At 36.9% G+C, this 16,078-nt stretch overlaps 1 protein-coding gene across 25 annotated transcripts in view; it reads left to right on the forward strand.

Annotated features, from left to right (window-relative positions):
* Nucleotides 1-16,078, forward strand: part of LOC106874003 (Kv channel-interacting protein 4) — a 484,491-nt gene that overhangs the window by 460,534 nt on the left and 7,879 nt on the right. For 17 of the 25 annotated variants that reach the window (XM_052974223.2, XM_052974218.2, XM_052974220.2 and 14 more), the window contains 4 exons: nucleotides 2,257-2,327; nucleotides 9,139-9,351; nucleotides 10,959-11,021; nucleotides 13,758-13,828. In XM_052974223.2, coding sequence (XP_052830183.1) covers nucleotides 2,257-2,327; nucleotides 9,139-9,351; nucleotides 10,959-11,021; nucleotides 13,758-13,811 — 401 coding nt within the window. In that variant the 3' untranslated portion in view covers nucleotides 13,812-13,828. The remainder of the gene's footprint in view (nucleotides 1-2,256; nucleotides 2,328-9,138; nucleotides 9,352-10,958; nucleotides 11,022-13,757; nucleotides 13,829-16,078) is intronic. The other 8 variants (XM_089366107.1, XM_089366104.1, XM_089366102.1 and 5 more) reach the window with 1 other exon arrangement.

Raw genomic sequence — 16,078 nt, forward strand, 5'->3', positions numbered from 1 at the left:
AGATTCAAGACATTTCAGTGAATTTATTTTTATTAAATAAAATTATTCAATTTTCTTTATATTTTCTTTCGAGACTGATTTAACAATAATTCATTAGATAATTTCCTAGGGAGGAATATTACTGAAGGAAAATCAATAACAGAAACCGTTTCTAAAGGACTGTACAACAATGATCTTTTGTAACATACTCTTGAGATATATCTATCAGATTACAAAGCTCATTCACATTGTTGCTGCTGACAAATTTATAACAACAACATCAACTACTACTACTAATAATAATAATAATAATAACATCAGCAACAATGATCAGAAGTAATATTGGTAAAAATCAATGATAGCTAGACTAAATAACTTTTGCAATATAAGTTTTTGGTATTGTGTTTAGTTCTGAATTGTTAATGCAAAATTTAAATGTTTCCTTCAGATATTTATTTACAGAGCTTAAATTCTATCTTATATCAATGTTAAATTGATTAAGAGAAATCTTTTGGTTGTTTTTTGCATTTAAATTCAACTCAAAAGATTTTTTTTCTTGACTTTTTGTAGTTTTCAAAAGTTTGGCTTTCTAGTAAAAAAAATACAAAAATTTCCAATAAAAAAGAATAATCTATACTGATATCTATAATAATTTACTGCCAAAACATTTTGTTGTAGTAGTCCAACTTTTATTTGAACCTTAAATCATTTTATAAATCTCAACAGCTAAGATATAAACTGAAATAAATAACAGTTATTGATATTGGCTACAAATTTTAGTACAAGGCCAGCAATTTCAGGAGAGAGAATAAATCAATTACATCTACCCCAGTGCACAACTGGTAGTTATTTTATCAACCCAAAAAGGATGAAAGGCAAAGCTGACCTTGGCAGAATTTGAACTCAGAACATAAAGACAGATGAAAGCTCTTAAGCATTTCGTCCAATGTGCTAATGAGTCTCCCAGCTTGCCCCCTTATAACTGTTATTGATATTTACAGCAAATAGTAAACACAGTTAATCACCTACAAAATTAAGCCATAACATAAGTTTGATTCTTATAGTGAGTGATACCACATTTTTAACATTCTAGAGACAGCCATAAACATCACAACTTCATTTTCAAAAAGAAGAAACATTTTATTTTGCAATTGTGAATATTTTCTTTAATTCTATCTAGCCAACCTCCTTTTTCAATCCTTCCTCAAATCTAACAACTCTATCATTTCCTATTTTATATTCTGTTCCTATCTCTCTTGCCATTTCTTTCATCAACATCTGATTGGGCTTTACTATTCTCTTTAACAATGTATGCCTCTTCATCCTTCTCATCTTCACTCCCAAGGCTTAATGACATTGTATTAAAGGCTCTGAGATATGACAATTCTTCTCATCACATTAATGATACAAATATTACTTATGACGAAATAAAATGATATATAACATACTATAATTTCTGCAGGATAATGTCTTATGAAAGCAGAGAGAGAGAGAGAGAGAGAGTTCAAAACAGTTACATTATGCAGAATGTTAATTCCATATTTTCAGGAGAAACAGACGTAACTGGATGTAATGTATATAAAGAATTTAAAGGATGTTGTACTAAATGAATTAGGTGAAAGCATGAGAAAAACAAAAACCCAGCAATAATTGATAGTGACCCCCACTTCTAAAGAAAAGGGGAGACAATCACAGTTTATCAAGAATTCATAAAATTAATTCATATGCTTCAGGAATAATCTTCGTTTTCAGGCAAGGTGACAGCTACAAACATATTTGGATTTTATTGGACTTTGCCAGTGAAACATTGCCATAATCAAGCCTACTGATCAAGGGATCTTGCATTTATACATCTTATTGAATTTAAATATTGAAGACAGATTTCATTGGAGTCTATAATCTGGTTTGGAATTCTACTTCAATGTATCATTAATATTGCTACTGTTAGAGAAAATTGACATGGTTATCACAATTTGCATTTTTTTTGCAACAAACACAAAAACCTGTACAAGAAGTATTCTAGGAAGAAGGCCTTAATTAATGAAAATAGCTAACATGAAACAATTTTTTATTTCAGTGCTCTTAATTAAAAAAAAATATGTACTTCTTGGTTTTGATCATGATCAGAACATGAGGATTGTAATGATTTAGTGTGTGTAGGAATCATATAAAAACTATATGTGTGACTCTGTGTAGAATTGTGAGTGTAACATAATATAAAGCTTTTACTGTTTCTTAATATTCTAACCATTCCTATTTTTTGTTTATCTTATCCAGATTCCAGCAATTATGCACATTATGTATTCAATGCATTTGACCATGACCATAGTGGCTCAGTTAATTTTGAGGTAAGATTTACATCTTATAAATGCATCCAATATGTTTTCCTTTAATTTGCTACATTCCCTACCACTGCCAACAAACACACACATACGTGTACACCATGGTAGAGAAAAAGTTTGAGATGGATTTAAGACACTGTTTTCTTCTGTAAAACTTGGTTTCATGGCATGTGGAAAAAGGATGAAAGTTACTTTGAAAGTTAATATGCAACAACTACTTTCTATTTCGTTAGTAACGGAAACACTCATCTCTTTCAGCTTACAAGTTAAGTAGTATCTAATTTAGTAAAGGTGAGTGGTGCACAGTAGAGTTAATCACTCAATAATTGCTAATTACATTACTAATGACCTTGAGAAAGAATGAATATCACAATTCTCAGGTAATTATCCTCTTAAATCAATATTACTAGTTTGTGCTTAACAGCTGATGTTAAAAGTGAAACATTTATTATCGCATATATTTGGAGCTGACTAGTAATTCAACACAAATGTGTCTGACTATATATTTACATTTTATCCAGTCTGTGTTTCTAACGTCCATGCTGTAACATTGATAAAATGAACTTAAACTACTAAATGCCATAAGATCAAATATATTGTAGAACTTTAGAAAGAAAAAGAAATCCTTTACAAGGCTTTCTTGCAACAGTTTGTAGTAAATGTGTGACAAGATGAGTTAATAATAAAAAAAGAAACTTTATATATTCATTAGCTTTAAGTAGACTCAGAGAAAATGATGTAGAAGTATACTTTGAAAACAAACTAGCTTATTGATGTGTTGCATTAGGATTCGTAGAGACAATAACACATATCGAGTCTAATTAATAAACATACAAATAATTACTGACATAGTTACTGACAACATGCATTATGATTGTGTTTCTAAGTTTAAAAAAATTTCATATCAAATAAATTAACATCATTAACAAACTGATCAGAGTAACAACAATATTAATAATGATTGCAGGCAAAGAAATAATATATTTAATTTTGGTGCCATATAGAGCTGGGGGTTTTTTTTGTTTTTTTTTAAACATTCTGCAAAAAATAAATTAAGTTCTGAAAATATTGACCTTTTTGTGATGTGTCAGAGATGATGCTTTTACTTAAATGTAAAGTGATAATTCAGAACTGTGTCACAAGAACTGTGCCCTATCAAGACTTCCAAAATTGAGGTGTAGGTTAAACCCCAGTGCAATACATTAACATTATTTCTAAATTACCAATTTATTATTATGCGTAAAACTAATGAGTTTTGCTAAAAAGTTTCAGCCACTTTTTTGACCAGTAAACATCAAGCAGGGAAAAGATTAGGCCAATGAGATGGTGGAGAGGCCTCTAGCATTTTGGGACACTGTCATATCCTCTGATGAGTCCAGATTTGCTGTATCTCTTGACAGTGGTCGAGTGTGGGTCTGGAGACAGTGATCAAGAATTTGATGTGAAAAGATTGCAGCCAACAATGAAACATGGCAGCTATTCTGTGATGGTCTGGAGAGCAATTTGGAGCAATAGTCAATCAGAGCTGGTGGAGTGTGAGTGAAACATAAACTCAGATAAGTATGTGTCCATATTGTAGAAAGGACTCCTTCAAATCTTCTCCAGTGGTGAAATGATTAAAGAAGACTAGTTATGGAAGATAGGGCTCTTTGTCACATGGATAAAACGACCCAAGATTTGTTGTATGAGAATGGCATTAAAAAGCTACCATGGCCAAGCCAGTCGCCAGATATGAACCCTATTGAACACCTCTGGGGTATAATGGACAGGTCACTTCATAAAAAAAACAAGAAAGCATCTTCAATGCCAAATCTTTTCAGATTACTGCATGAAAGTTGGCAAGAAATTCTGCAAGAGAATATTCATCATCTGGTCAATAACATGCCTAATAGGGTCCTTGCATGGTCCTTCTTCAGACTTTCCCCTTTCTCCTTTCTGATGAAGAGCTATACTCAAAATGTCAAATTTTCTCTTTTCACCAAGCATCAAGCTAATACATTCTTTGCACATGTTCTCTTGCCTGTTAATTTTATTATTCGTTTTTTGGATTGATTGTTTATTTGAATTGACTAATATATATATATATATATATATATATATATATATATATATATATATATGCTGTAAAGGAGCTACATGGCTATCCTCTTCTTTGATATGAGTAGCCATATAACTCCTCCACACAGAGGAACCTGTTCTGCTTTGGCTTCTACTCTCACACTTGAATCCCTCATTCTATAGCATAAAGGCAGCTCCCTCTCCACTCAGCTGAAGGTGATCTTAGTCTAGTGAGCTGGCTGGTGTTCCCACTAGTGCTGGTGTCATGACAAAAAAAAAAAAGACATTCAGTATATTCTGTAAAGTAGTGAGTGCTAGGAAGGGCAGCCAATCATAGAAACCATGCCAAATCAGACATTGAGTATGAAGCAGTCCTCAGATGGGTCAGATCCTATCACTTTCTAACCCATGCCAGTATGGTATGGAATATGAACATTAAATGATGATGATTTTATATACTCTTTTACTAGTTTCAGTCATTTGACTGTGGCCATGCTGGAGCACCACCTTTTTAGTCAAGCAAATTGACCCCAGGACTTATTCTTTGGAAGCCTAGTGCTTATTCTATCGGTCTCTTTTGCCGAACCGCTAAATTACGGGGACATAAACACACCAGCATTGGTTGTCAAGCGATGCTGGGGGGACAAACACAGACACACAAACATATACACATATACAACGGGCTTCTTTTCAGTTTCCGTCTACCAAATCCACTCACAAGGCTTTGGTCGGCCCGAGGCTATAGTAGAAGACACTTGCCCAAGGTGCCACACAGTGGGAATGAACCCAGAACCATGTGGTCGGTAAGCAAACACACACACATGCATGCATATATATATATATATATATATATATATATACACATACATACACATGCATATATATATATATATATATATACATACACACATGCATGCTTATATATATATATATATATATATATATATATATATAAAAGCTTTCTTTTCAGGTTCACGACACTGCTTACCCCCCATCCCAGGGTCACACGGGCCCACACCTCTGACACCCACTCCTCCCACACTGTCAGGATTGGCACTCTCAACGTCGGCACGCTGAAAGGTAGGTCTGGTGAGATTGTTGAGATGCTTGAACGGCGACGCGTAGATCTGTGCTGCATCCAAGAAGTAAGATGGAGAGGAGGTTCTGCGAGGTTCCTCACAGGCAAAGAACACAGGTACAAGTTTTTCTGGGCAGGGAACACTGACGGAGTCGGGGGCATAGGAATACTTCTAGCAGAGAAATGGGTTGATAAGGTAATCGAGGTAGTTAGAGTATGTGACAGAGTACTTAAGATTAGACTAGTGCTTCATCATAGGCTAGCTACTGTCATCTCAGCCTATGCTCCCCAACCAGGGCTCCCGGATGGGCTGAGAGACCAATTCTATGACACCCTCTTGCAAACTACCTCGTCGACAAGAGACAGAGACCTTCTCTTTGTGGCTGGTGACTTCAATGGTTATGTTGGACGTCGTGCTGGAGGCTTCCATGGCATACATGGAGGCTATGGCTTCGGTTCCTACAACGAGGAGGGAACCAGACTGCTGGAGTTCTGTGATGCAACTGATCTTATGGTTTGCAATACCAACTTCAGGAAAGCTGCCTGTCACCTAGTCACCTACCAATCCGGCAGACACTCTAGCCAAATCAACTACATCCTCACCAGAACTAGAGAAAGAGGGAGGCTTATAAATGCCAAAACCCTCCCTGGCGAAGAATGTACACCCCAAAACAGATTAGTAGTTAGCGACTTCGAGATCAAGGCAATATGGGTGCCCAGAAGTAGACCGGCCTGGAGGAGAAGGGTATGGAAACTTAAAGACCCTGCAAATGGACAGAGACTTAGAGACAAGCTACTTGAAGCATTTGACGAAATAGACGGGGATATAGCATCATACAACGTGGAAGACAATTGGAGATCTCTGCGGGGCAACCTGTTGAGAGCCACAGACCAGATCTGTGGCCGGTGTAAAGTCCCCTCTCGACCCAGAGTAACGCGGTGGTGGAACAAGGATGTAGATGGGGCTATTAGACAAAAGAAACAGACTTGGAAGGACTGGAAGGACTGGAAGAACGGTGGTAGCAGGGAATTGTACCAATCTGCCAGAAGGGAAGCTAGGCGACAGGTTTATTTAGCCAGAGGAGAAGCAGATAAAAGATTTGCCAATGTTCTGCGCCGTGAGGACCAAAGACTCGAGGTATTTTGTGTTGCAAGACAGTGTAGGAGAGAGAATAGTGATGTTGTAGGAGGGAAATGTGTTCGCATGGATGATGGTATACTTGCACTAAATGAGGCTGCAAAGAAAGAGGTCTGGAGATGCCACTACGATAGATTGCTTAATAAAGAGAATGAATGGGAGAAAGAGAGCCTGCCATATGTCGACCCAACAGAGGGACCAGCTATCCGAGTTGACAGTACCAGGGTAGATAAAGCAATTAAGAGTATGAAGACAGGGAAAGCCCCCGGCCCATCAGGAATCACTGCAGAGATGCTCAAAATATCTGGCAGTGTTGGCTACAGCCTAGTCACCCGTATTACGAACCAGGTGATACACGAAGGAGTCATACCCAATGACTGGTGTAGCAGCACCATAGTAAACTGCTACAAAGGTAAAGGTGACGCTTTAGATACTAATAATTATAGAGGCATCAAGCTGTTAGATCAGGTTATGAAAGTTACGGAGAGGGTCATAGCCCAACTAATTAGGCAGCGAATCAATTTAGATGAGATGCAGTTTGGGTTTGTGCCAGGTAAAAGCACCACTGATGCCATATTTCTAGTGAGACAGCTGCAGGAGAAATATCTAGCCAAGGATAAACCTCTGTACCTGGCCTTCGTTGACATGGAGAAAGCCTTTGACAGGGTCCCCCGATCCCTTATCTGGTGGTCAATGAGGAAACTTGGGATAGAAGAATGGTTAGTGAGAGCTGTGCGAGCCATGTACAGAGATGCTGTCAGTAAGGTGAAGGTTGGAAATGAGTACAGTAATGAATTCCGGGTAGAGGTAGGGGTCCACCAAGGTTCCGTCCTCAGCCCCCTCCTATTTATCATAGTCCTCCAGGCGATCACAGAGGAATTCAAGACAGGTTGCCCCTGGGAGCTCCTCTATGCTGATGACCTTGCACTAATTGCACAGTCACTATCAGAACTAGAAGAGAAGTTTAAGGTGTGGAAGCAAGGACTAGAATCGAAGGGCCTTAGAGTCAACCTAGCAAAAACCAAAATCCTAGTAAGTAGGAAGGTAGATAAAACACAAACCCCTTCAGGTAGATGGCCCTGCTCAGTATGCAGTAAAGGAGTAGGTAGTAACTCTATAAGATGTACCCGGTGCAAGCTATGGACACATATGAGGTGCAGCAATATCAAAGGCAGATTAACTACGAAGTTAGTTTTTGTATGTGGCGCAGATGTTCAGGTGCAATAAACACTGTAAACAAACAGGAAACAACTTCTATCTCATTCCAGGGAGAAAAACTAGAGGTAGTCGATAGCTTCCACTATCTGGGTGACCAAGTTAGTAGTGGGGGTGCTGAAAGTGTAACTGCTAGAATAAGAATAGCCTGGGCCAAGTTTAGAGAGCTCTTACCTCTGCTGGCGACAAAGGGACTCTCACTCAGAGTAAAAGGCAGACTGTATGACGCATGTGTACGAACAGCCATGCTACATGGCAGTGAAACATGGGCTGTGACTGCTGAGGACATGCGTAAGCTCGCAAGGAATGAAGCCAGTATGCTCCGCTGGATGTGTAATGTAAATGTGCATACCCGTCAGAGTGTAAGTATCTTGAGAGAAAAGCTGAACATAAGAAGCATCAGTAGTGGTGTGCAAGAGAGACGATTGCGCTGGTTTGGACATGTGGTGAGAATGAATGAGGATAGCTGCGTGAAAAAGTGCCACTCCCTAACAGTTGAGGGAACCCGTGGAAGAGGTAGGCCCAGGAAGACCTGGACTGAGGTGGTGAGGCAAGACCTTCGAACATTGGGCCTCACCAAGGCGATGACTACTGACCGAGACCTTTGGAAATGTGCTGTGCGTGAGAAGACCCGGCAAGCCAAGTGAGATCGTTGCCAGGGCCCCTGGACTGGCTCTTGTGCGGGTGGCACATAAAAGACACCATTTCGAGCATGACCGTTTTCGTGCAGGTGACACGTAAAAGCACCCACTACACTCTCTGAGTGGTTGGCGTTAGGAAGGGCATCCAGCTGTAGAAACTCTGCCAAATTAGATTGGAGCCTGGTGTTGTCATCCGGTTTCACCAGTCCTCAGTCAAATCGTCCAACCCATGCTAGCATGGAAAGCGGACGTTAAACGATGATGATGATGATGATATATATATATGTGATTAATTAAAAAAACGGAGAAATAAAGACAAGAAAAAAACAACAACTTGAGGATGTGGTACATGTAAAGTTTTAATAAGACACTCAGAAAAGGAAGAATGGGGAAAATATAGACACTTAAATATACATACACATGCACATGTTATTTGTATGTGAGATAGCAATTTCAATTGAATCAAAGAAAAACAAATCACAGACTGTAGTCGAAATAACACTTAAAATACTGGAGTATTAGAAATATTAATAAATGCAAAAAAAAACAAAAACCCATCTGACCATTACCATAATTGAAAAACAAAGCAAATGTTCCAAAATGAACTGTAATGCATAAATCATTAATTTTTATTAAGGATTTAACATTTGTTCGTGCATGCTAATTTCTTTCTTTTATACTTTACAGGAATTTGTCATGGGGCTTTCAGTATTATCTCGAGGCACATTGCAAGAAAGACTTCAATGGGCCTTTAATCTCTATGATATAAATGGAGATGGGATAATTACAAAAGACGAAATGATGGATATAGTATCTGCAATATATGAAATGATGGGCCGTTTTACTGAGCCTTCTGTGGATGAAAATACGGCAAGAGAGCATGTGGACAGGGTTTTTTCAGTAAGTACCCATTTATGAGTTATTTGCAGCTGTAAGAAAGTAAACAAATATGTAAGACAACCAAAAAAAAAAAAAAAAAAAAATTCTTTCTGGTTCTGTATCTACAGGCATCAGTGATAGATGAACTCAACCTTTTCCTTTCTCATATACAACATTATTGGTTTGATCTTCCTGAAGCCAGGTGGTAAGGCTGGCCATCAAGTATCTTTTTTCTCTCTGTCTTCTTGCTTTCTTCCAGTCTCATGGGTGTCACTATGTGTTCCAGGTCTTGTCTTTTTATATGATATCAAATGAACTTAGCCTGTTGTTTCTAATGTTAAGAAACTTTCTGGTGGTCTATACTATCTAAGAAATTTGATGTTTGTCACTGTCTGTACCTAAAAAGACACTTTTAGTATTCATCTGAGGAGCCACGTCTCTGCAGCATTGATAATACTTTTGCACTTGTTAACTGATGTTCACACAATCATATGTAAAGATGAATACAATGTGTTACCCCTAAGAATGTAGTTACATATTTCACATTTTGAATTCAAAGCCCACTACAATCAACTTTTGTCTATGTTAGTCTGAATTGTATGAGAATACATGATAACATGCCACTGTCTTTGACCGTCAGCCATTCTATTTGTGAAATCAAATCCCACCAGATGTCTTCACTGATGTCCCTCTAATACAAGTACTGTTAACATATGACATTTTTTCATAAGGCAGGTACCTTCAGACACTGGTTAATATCGAAAACAAATGCTATATTTGTAAAAATGAAATTGAGAAAGCATGCAAACTCAAACTGTAATTTCAGCTGATATTGTTGGCCTTTAGTTTTTGTACCACCCTTTTCACAGTCAGATGTGTATTTTACCAAATAGAATTTACCATATTCTGATCTGATTATACCATTTTGAGTTGTTTCAATGGGGCGAAAGTGTTTTGTTCTTCATAATTATTTTGAATGGTTGCCATTCTTTCCTTCAGAAAATCTGTATTGGCTTTAATTTGTTCTTATGGATAAGTAGCGATGACAGAAACTTCTTTTTTTGAAATAGCAATGAATTCATCCAAATTTGTAACAAGTTCCTTCGTCTGCAAGGTTTTCCACCAGACAGCATTTTTTCACATCACTACCATTCTATCGTTCTTACCTCTTCCATGTGATGTAGCAAAATAATTCCACTTAGCTGAAGCACCATGATTTCTTTGATGAAATGGCAAATTTGTGAATGCAGACTGGTTTTTGAATTGGCTGAAAGGTCTATCTGATGAGTAATGTGCCTTTGCAGTGCCAACCTCTTTACTACACAGATTGTTGATTACAAACTTATTGCAGAAAAAGATACTATTCTTGATGTGTCCTAAATCACTATGAGGGATCAAAGTGAGAAAATAAGATATGAGAATATGATATTTTCCCTCTAAAAATTATATAACTTGAAAATGATCAAAGTTATTCCAAGTCTCTCTTATGTCTCCTTTATTTGTCCCTTTTTAATGTTAGGATCAAAATCTGTTATGATAATCAATACTACAAACATGATGATGATATTTACCTTTGATTATTTTTTTTTAGGTGATTCTATTTCTTTCTTTTTGTGTTTGCTTTACAGAAAATGGATCTAAATAAAGATGGTGTTATATCACTCGAAGAATTTATGGATACATGTCGGACAGTAAGTAACAAGCATAAGATTTTTCTACTCAAAAACAACATTCAAATGTCAACTTCATTCTCTTATGCTTTAATTTATATACTATTTTCATCTTTTTGTTACTAATATATGGCTTAGGAAAAAAAAAAGATTACAATTTGTAGCCTCATCTTGAATATATATTTGTAGCCTCATCTTGAATGTAGAGTGTAGCCTCATTTTGAATATAGATACATTTTCACTGGTAGAGTCTCTAACAAGAATGTTACAGCATGTATTGGAGAGAAAAGCATCATAATAATATAACCTTTAACACATCTTCATCAAACATCCATTGTCCATGCTTGCATGGGTTGGACAGTTTGACCAGGGCTGGTAAGCTGAAAGGCTTCACCAGACGCCAGTCTGATTTGGCATGGTTTTCTATGGCTGGATGCTCTTCCTAATGCCAACCACTCCAAGAGTGTAATGGGTGCTTTTATGTGCCACTGGCATGGGTACCATATGTGTGACACCGGTATCTGCCACAACTATGATTTTGCTTGGCTTCATGGGTCTTCTGCAGTATGACATAATGCCAAAGGTTTCAATCATTGCCTCCATGAGGCCCAACACTCGAAAGGAACTCAGCCACTTTGCCTCTGGGTGGTCCATATAATCATTAAGTCACTTAACACCACACACCAAACTCAGGTTCACATACATGCACTCCTCTCTCTCTCTCTCTCTCTGCTCCTCACAGATGACTGACTTTGTTCCACCTCCACTCATGCACTCTTGACTCACCCACCTCCACCATACAGATCCTGTACTAACCACTGTACTCGATCTTCACATCCAAGATCATTGGCCCTCTGAGATTCCCTTCCTGCACACATTTTTTCCTACAGTAGTCAACTTACAACAGCTAATGATATCAGGGAGTTTGTAAAAGCAGCACAAACACTTCATCTGGCCCCAAAATTGACAGATATCTCTTCCCAGTTTACTACCATTTTACAAGCTACCTACCTACCTATCTATTAGTCTGTCACTCTCTATATCTATCACTTTCTTTATGCATACATACATCTATATGTAATCACACATTACCATCATCATTTTACATTAGCTTTCTATGCTGGCATGGGTTGGACAAGTCATCACAATCAGTCAGCAGCATATATACTACTCACCTATATAAGTTGGGAAACTTCATCAAGCTCACATTTCATTTTTGGCTTGGCTTCTATGGTTGGATGCCCTATCTAAAATCAATCACAAGAGAGGTAGCCATGTTCTTGACACTACTAGAAGGACCTCAGAACTCTGCATCTTTACTTGCTCCTCAGCCTTTTTTACAGAGTGAGGAACATGAATGATACAGGCATGAATAATAATGATAAGAAGGATGTGTGATAGAGGGCAAACTGATAAGAGTGTTCAGTATTTTGAGACAGGTATGTTTTATTGTTGTTGTTGTTGGCACTCCATCGCTTATGACGTCGAGGGTTCCAGTTGATCCGATCAACGGAACAGCCTGCTCATGAAATTAACGTGCAAGTGACTGAGCACTCCACAGACACGTGTGCCATTAATGTAGTTCTCTTCAAACATGGCCAGATCAGCCTTTCACACCTGCCCTACAATGTCATTCAAAAAATAAACAATCACATCATCAAAATCTCAAAGCTACTAAATGATGATTAGTTGAAAATAATTTGGATAAATAAACATTACATTTGACAGAGTAATCTGATTGCTAAAGGGTCAAGGGTATTACAAATGGGCCTCCAACCATGCCTAACTTTCCGAGTTCTTTTACAGGGTTTAGAAAAACTGAAGGACTGCTGCAATAAGTGAGTAAATCTGAGAGGAGAACATGTTGAATAGAACCATAACTAATCCTCCTATACTTTTTTTAATCCGAAACCAGGAACTTTTCAGCACCCTCTCGTATACTTGAACACACTTACTAAATAGTGATTCTTATACCAACCATATTTCTGAAGCAGAAACCTAAAAAGTTTAAGAGAAATTTGTTTTGGCAGACAGGACTCCTCCGGTTGTTTATTGTTGCCAAACAATATTCACCAGCCACACCATTCTGTAAGGTGGTGACAATGTATATCAGCTAGTCCCCAATATTCCGCAATAACACTTCTACATGGGATCTTGACCTACTGAAAAAAAAAAACAATCAAACACATCAAGAACAACACTATCCAAAAATAATACAAAAATGAAAAGATGTTTGCTCAGTTGGTATGCCTTTCATCAGAGATCTATTTGCTCAAAGCTAAACTGAGCTGAACAATAAGCTTACTTTGAGACAATAATGCAAGGTTTTGCATAGCTGATTGACTTGCTAAACATAGCAACCAAATTTCACTCAAATTGCATCCTACCATCTTAAATTGGGAATGGACACATTAAATGATGTAGCCTTAATATAAAACAGAATGCTATATTTTATATATATATATATATATATACACACACACACATACATATATACATACATATATACATACATACATACACACACACTCACACATGCAACATACACTAAGAGCAAAGCCTCCTAGAGGGCAGTGATTCTCCTAGTGTAGATATAATGGTAACACTCAGAATTATATCAGTGAAATTCATCTTCGATAAAATTACACAGACATTTTTGGGTTGGGGGGTTATTTTCTTTGTTTTTTCTTTGTTTCAATTCTAAATATTTTGTTGTTTTTTTTCTTTTTCTTTTTCTTTTTTTTGTTTTCTTGCCAGGACCCAGTTGTAGTTCAGTCTCTAGCAGTTCTTGATACTGAAATTATGATCTGACCTCAACAAAATAAATGGTACTTCAAACAGCACCACCAGAAATTAGTTTCCATTAGATTATTTATCCCAGCCATTTCTTAATTTCGCAACTCTTTATCCTTCCACTCCATAGTAATAAAACCTCTTTGAATGATTTTAAATTCTAAATTCACCAAAAGAAAAAGAAAGAAAACATTCTAAAGAAAATAGTATGATAACTTTGTAGCAATAAATTCATCTTGTTTTAAGATCATCATTGTTTAATGTCTATCTTTCATGCTAGGATAGGTTAGGTGGTTCAACAGGATCCAACTGTGATTAGAAGCTTTGTCTGCTTTGACATGGTTTCTATGGCTGGATGTCCATCTTTATGTCAACCACTTTACAGAGTGAATTTGGTGCTTTGTTTTGTGGCACTAGCACTAACAAGGTTACCAAGTAACTCACTAAACTAAACTGAATAGATCTACAGTAGAAAGAAAGTGGGTGGTTTTATGCTATGCACTGAAATATTAAGGTATGATTGGAGGGGACAGAAACAGGTTTCTTGCAGTAGAGGAGATATAAGTCTATGTCATATAATGTATGGGTTGGTAGAATTAATCAGGGTGGAACCAGAGAGATAATGATGGTGATGATAAGGCATCACAGTGAGCCCTTAAAGTGAACTGAAGAGAGCATAAGGGCAGAAGAACAGTGGGTTGGCAAAAGCTGCAAGAATGTTGGGGAGAGAGAGAGAGAGAGAGAGAGAGAGATGGGGTAAAGATTAATGGTGAATTAATGAGAGCAAATGTATTTTGATCAGCTAACTTGATTGAATATATCTTTTTGCTGATGTAGTTTACCAAACAACAGTTTTGATATTTTACATCACAAATTTTCACAAGTGAAATTAAAATCAAGACTGAATTTTCATGGTTTAGCATTTTCTTAAGAAGACAACCCATCTCAGAGAATCTATTTCTAATGAATCATTTATAGGAGTAGAGTGGGTCATCAAGATCTATAAAGCATGGTCACTACTACCATGTTTTAGTGGAAAAATTTATTCAGAATTTATCTGATCTAGAATTATTTATCATGGCAAATGACTGAAACATTTGAATAATATCTAATTTTGTAGTATTGAACGCTGGAAAATAGAATACTTATAGCAAATTGGCATCAAATGAGAAGATAATTTAAAATACCATCTTACCCTGTTCGTATATAATACATTTTTTCCACAGATAAGAGGATATTTAATTAAGTTTAACTAAATTATAAACAAATATAATATTTTAAAATGTTATTTTGCACAAGACTTATGCTAAGACTATACCGAGTTGATGCAGAGTGTTTCTTCACATCATTTTCACATCAACACAGCTTGGGCTGAATCAATACCAATATTATTTTCTCTTTGTTATTTGTATGTGTGCTTAATCTTAGTACAATTTGTTAGCACTTAATATGCTTTGTTTGCCCAGAAAATATATATCGAGTGCTGACAAAATCCTCTATATCCTAGATTACATTCCCATGTCTTCCCATTACTGACATGCTTTTGAAGAATATGTATTTATTATATATATATCATCGTTTAACGTCCGCTTTCCATGCTAGCATGGGTTGAAATATATATATATATATATATATATTATATTAAATATCAATTATATATATTATATAATATATATATAAATTATATAATATATATAATTAATATATATATATCATCATCATCACCATTTAACGTCCGCTTTCCATGCTAGCATGGGTTGGACGATTTGAGTGAGGACTGGTGAACCAGGTGGCTACACCAGGCTCCAATCTGATTTTTCAGAGTTTCTACAGCTGGATGCCCTTCCTAACGCCAACCACTCAGAGAGTATAGTGGGTGCTTTTTACGTGCCACCGGCACGAAGGCCAGTCAGGTGGTACTGGCAACAGCAACACTCATATTTATATTTTTATATATATATATATATATATATATATATATTAACAGCAGACCTTGAAGCAATCCAGAGGAGATTCACAAAGAAGATTGTCTCTTTGCAACTGCTCAGCTACAGGGAAAGGCTGAAACAGCTAAGACTCTACTCCCTGGAGAGAAGGCGAGAGAGGTATGCAGTAATATACATCTGGAAGATCCTGGAAGGAATTGTGCCAAATTTTGGCATTGAAAGCTACACCAATGCCAGAACGGGACGACACTGCATAGTGCCAAAGATCCCAGCAATGCCATCGCGCTTCACGACCAGTTACTGCAACAACTTGGGATTCAGGGGCCCACAGCTTTTTAA

The sequence above is a fragment of the Octopus bimaculoides genome, chromosome 18 (genome assembly GCF_046866305.1).
Source record: "Octopus bimaculoides isolate indiv1 chromosome 18, ASM4686630v1, whole genome shotgun sequence".
Lineage (NCBI taxonomy): Eukaryota > Metazoa > Mollusca > Cephalopoda > Octopoda > Octopodidae > Octopus > Octopus bimaculoides.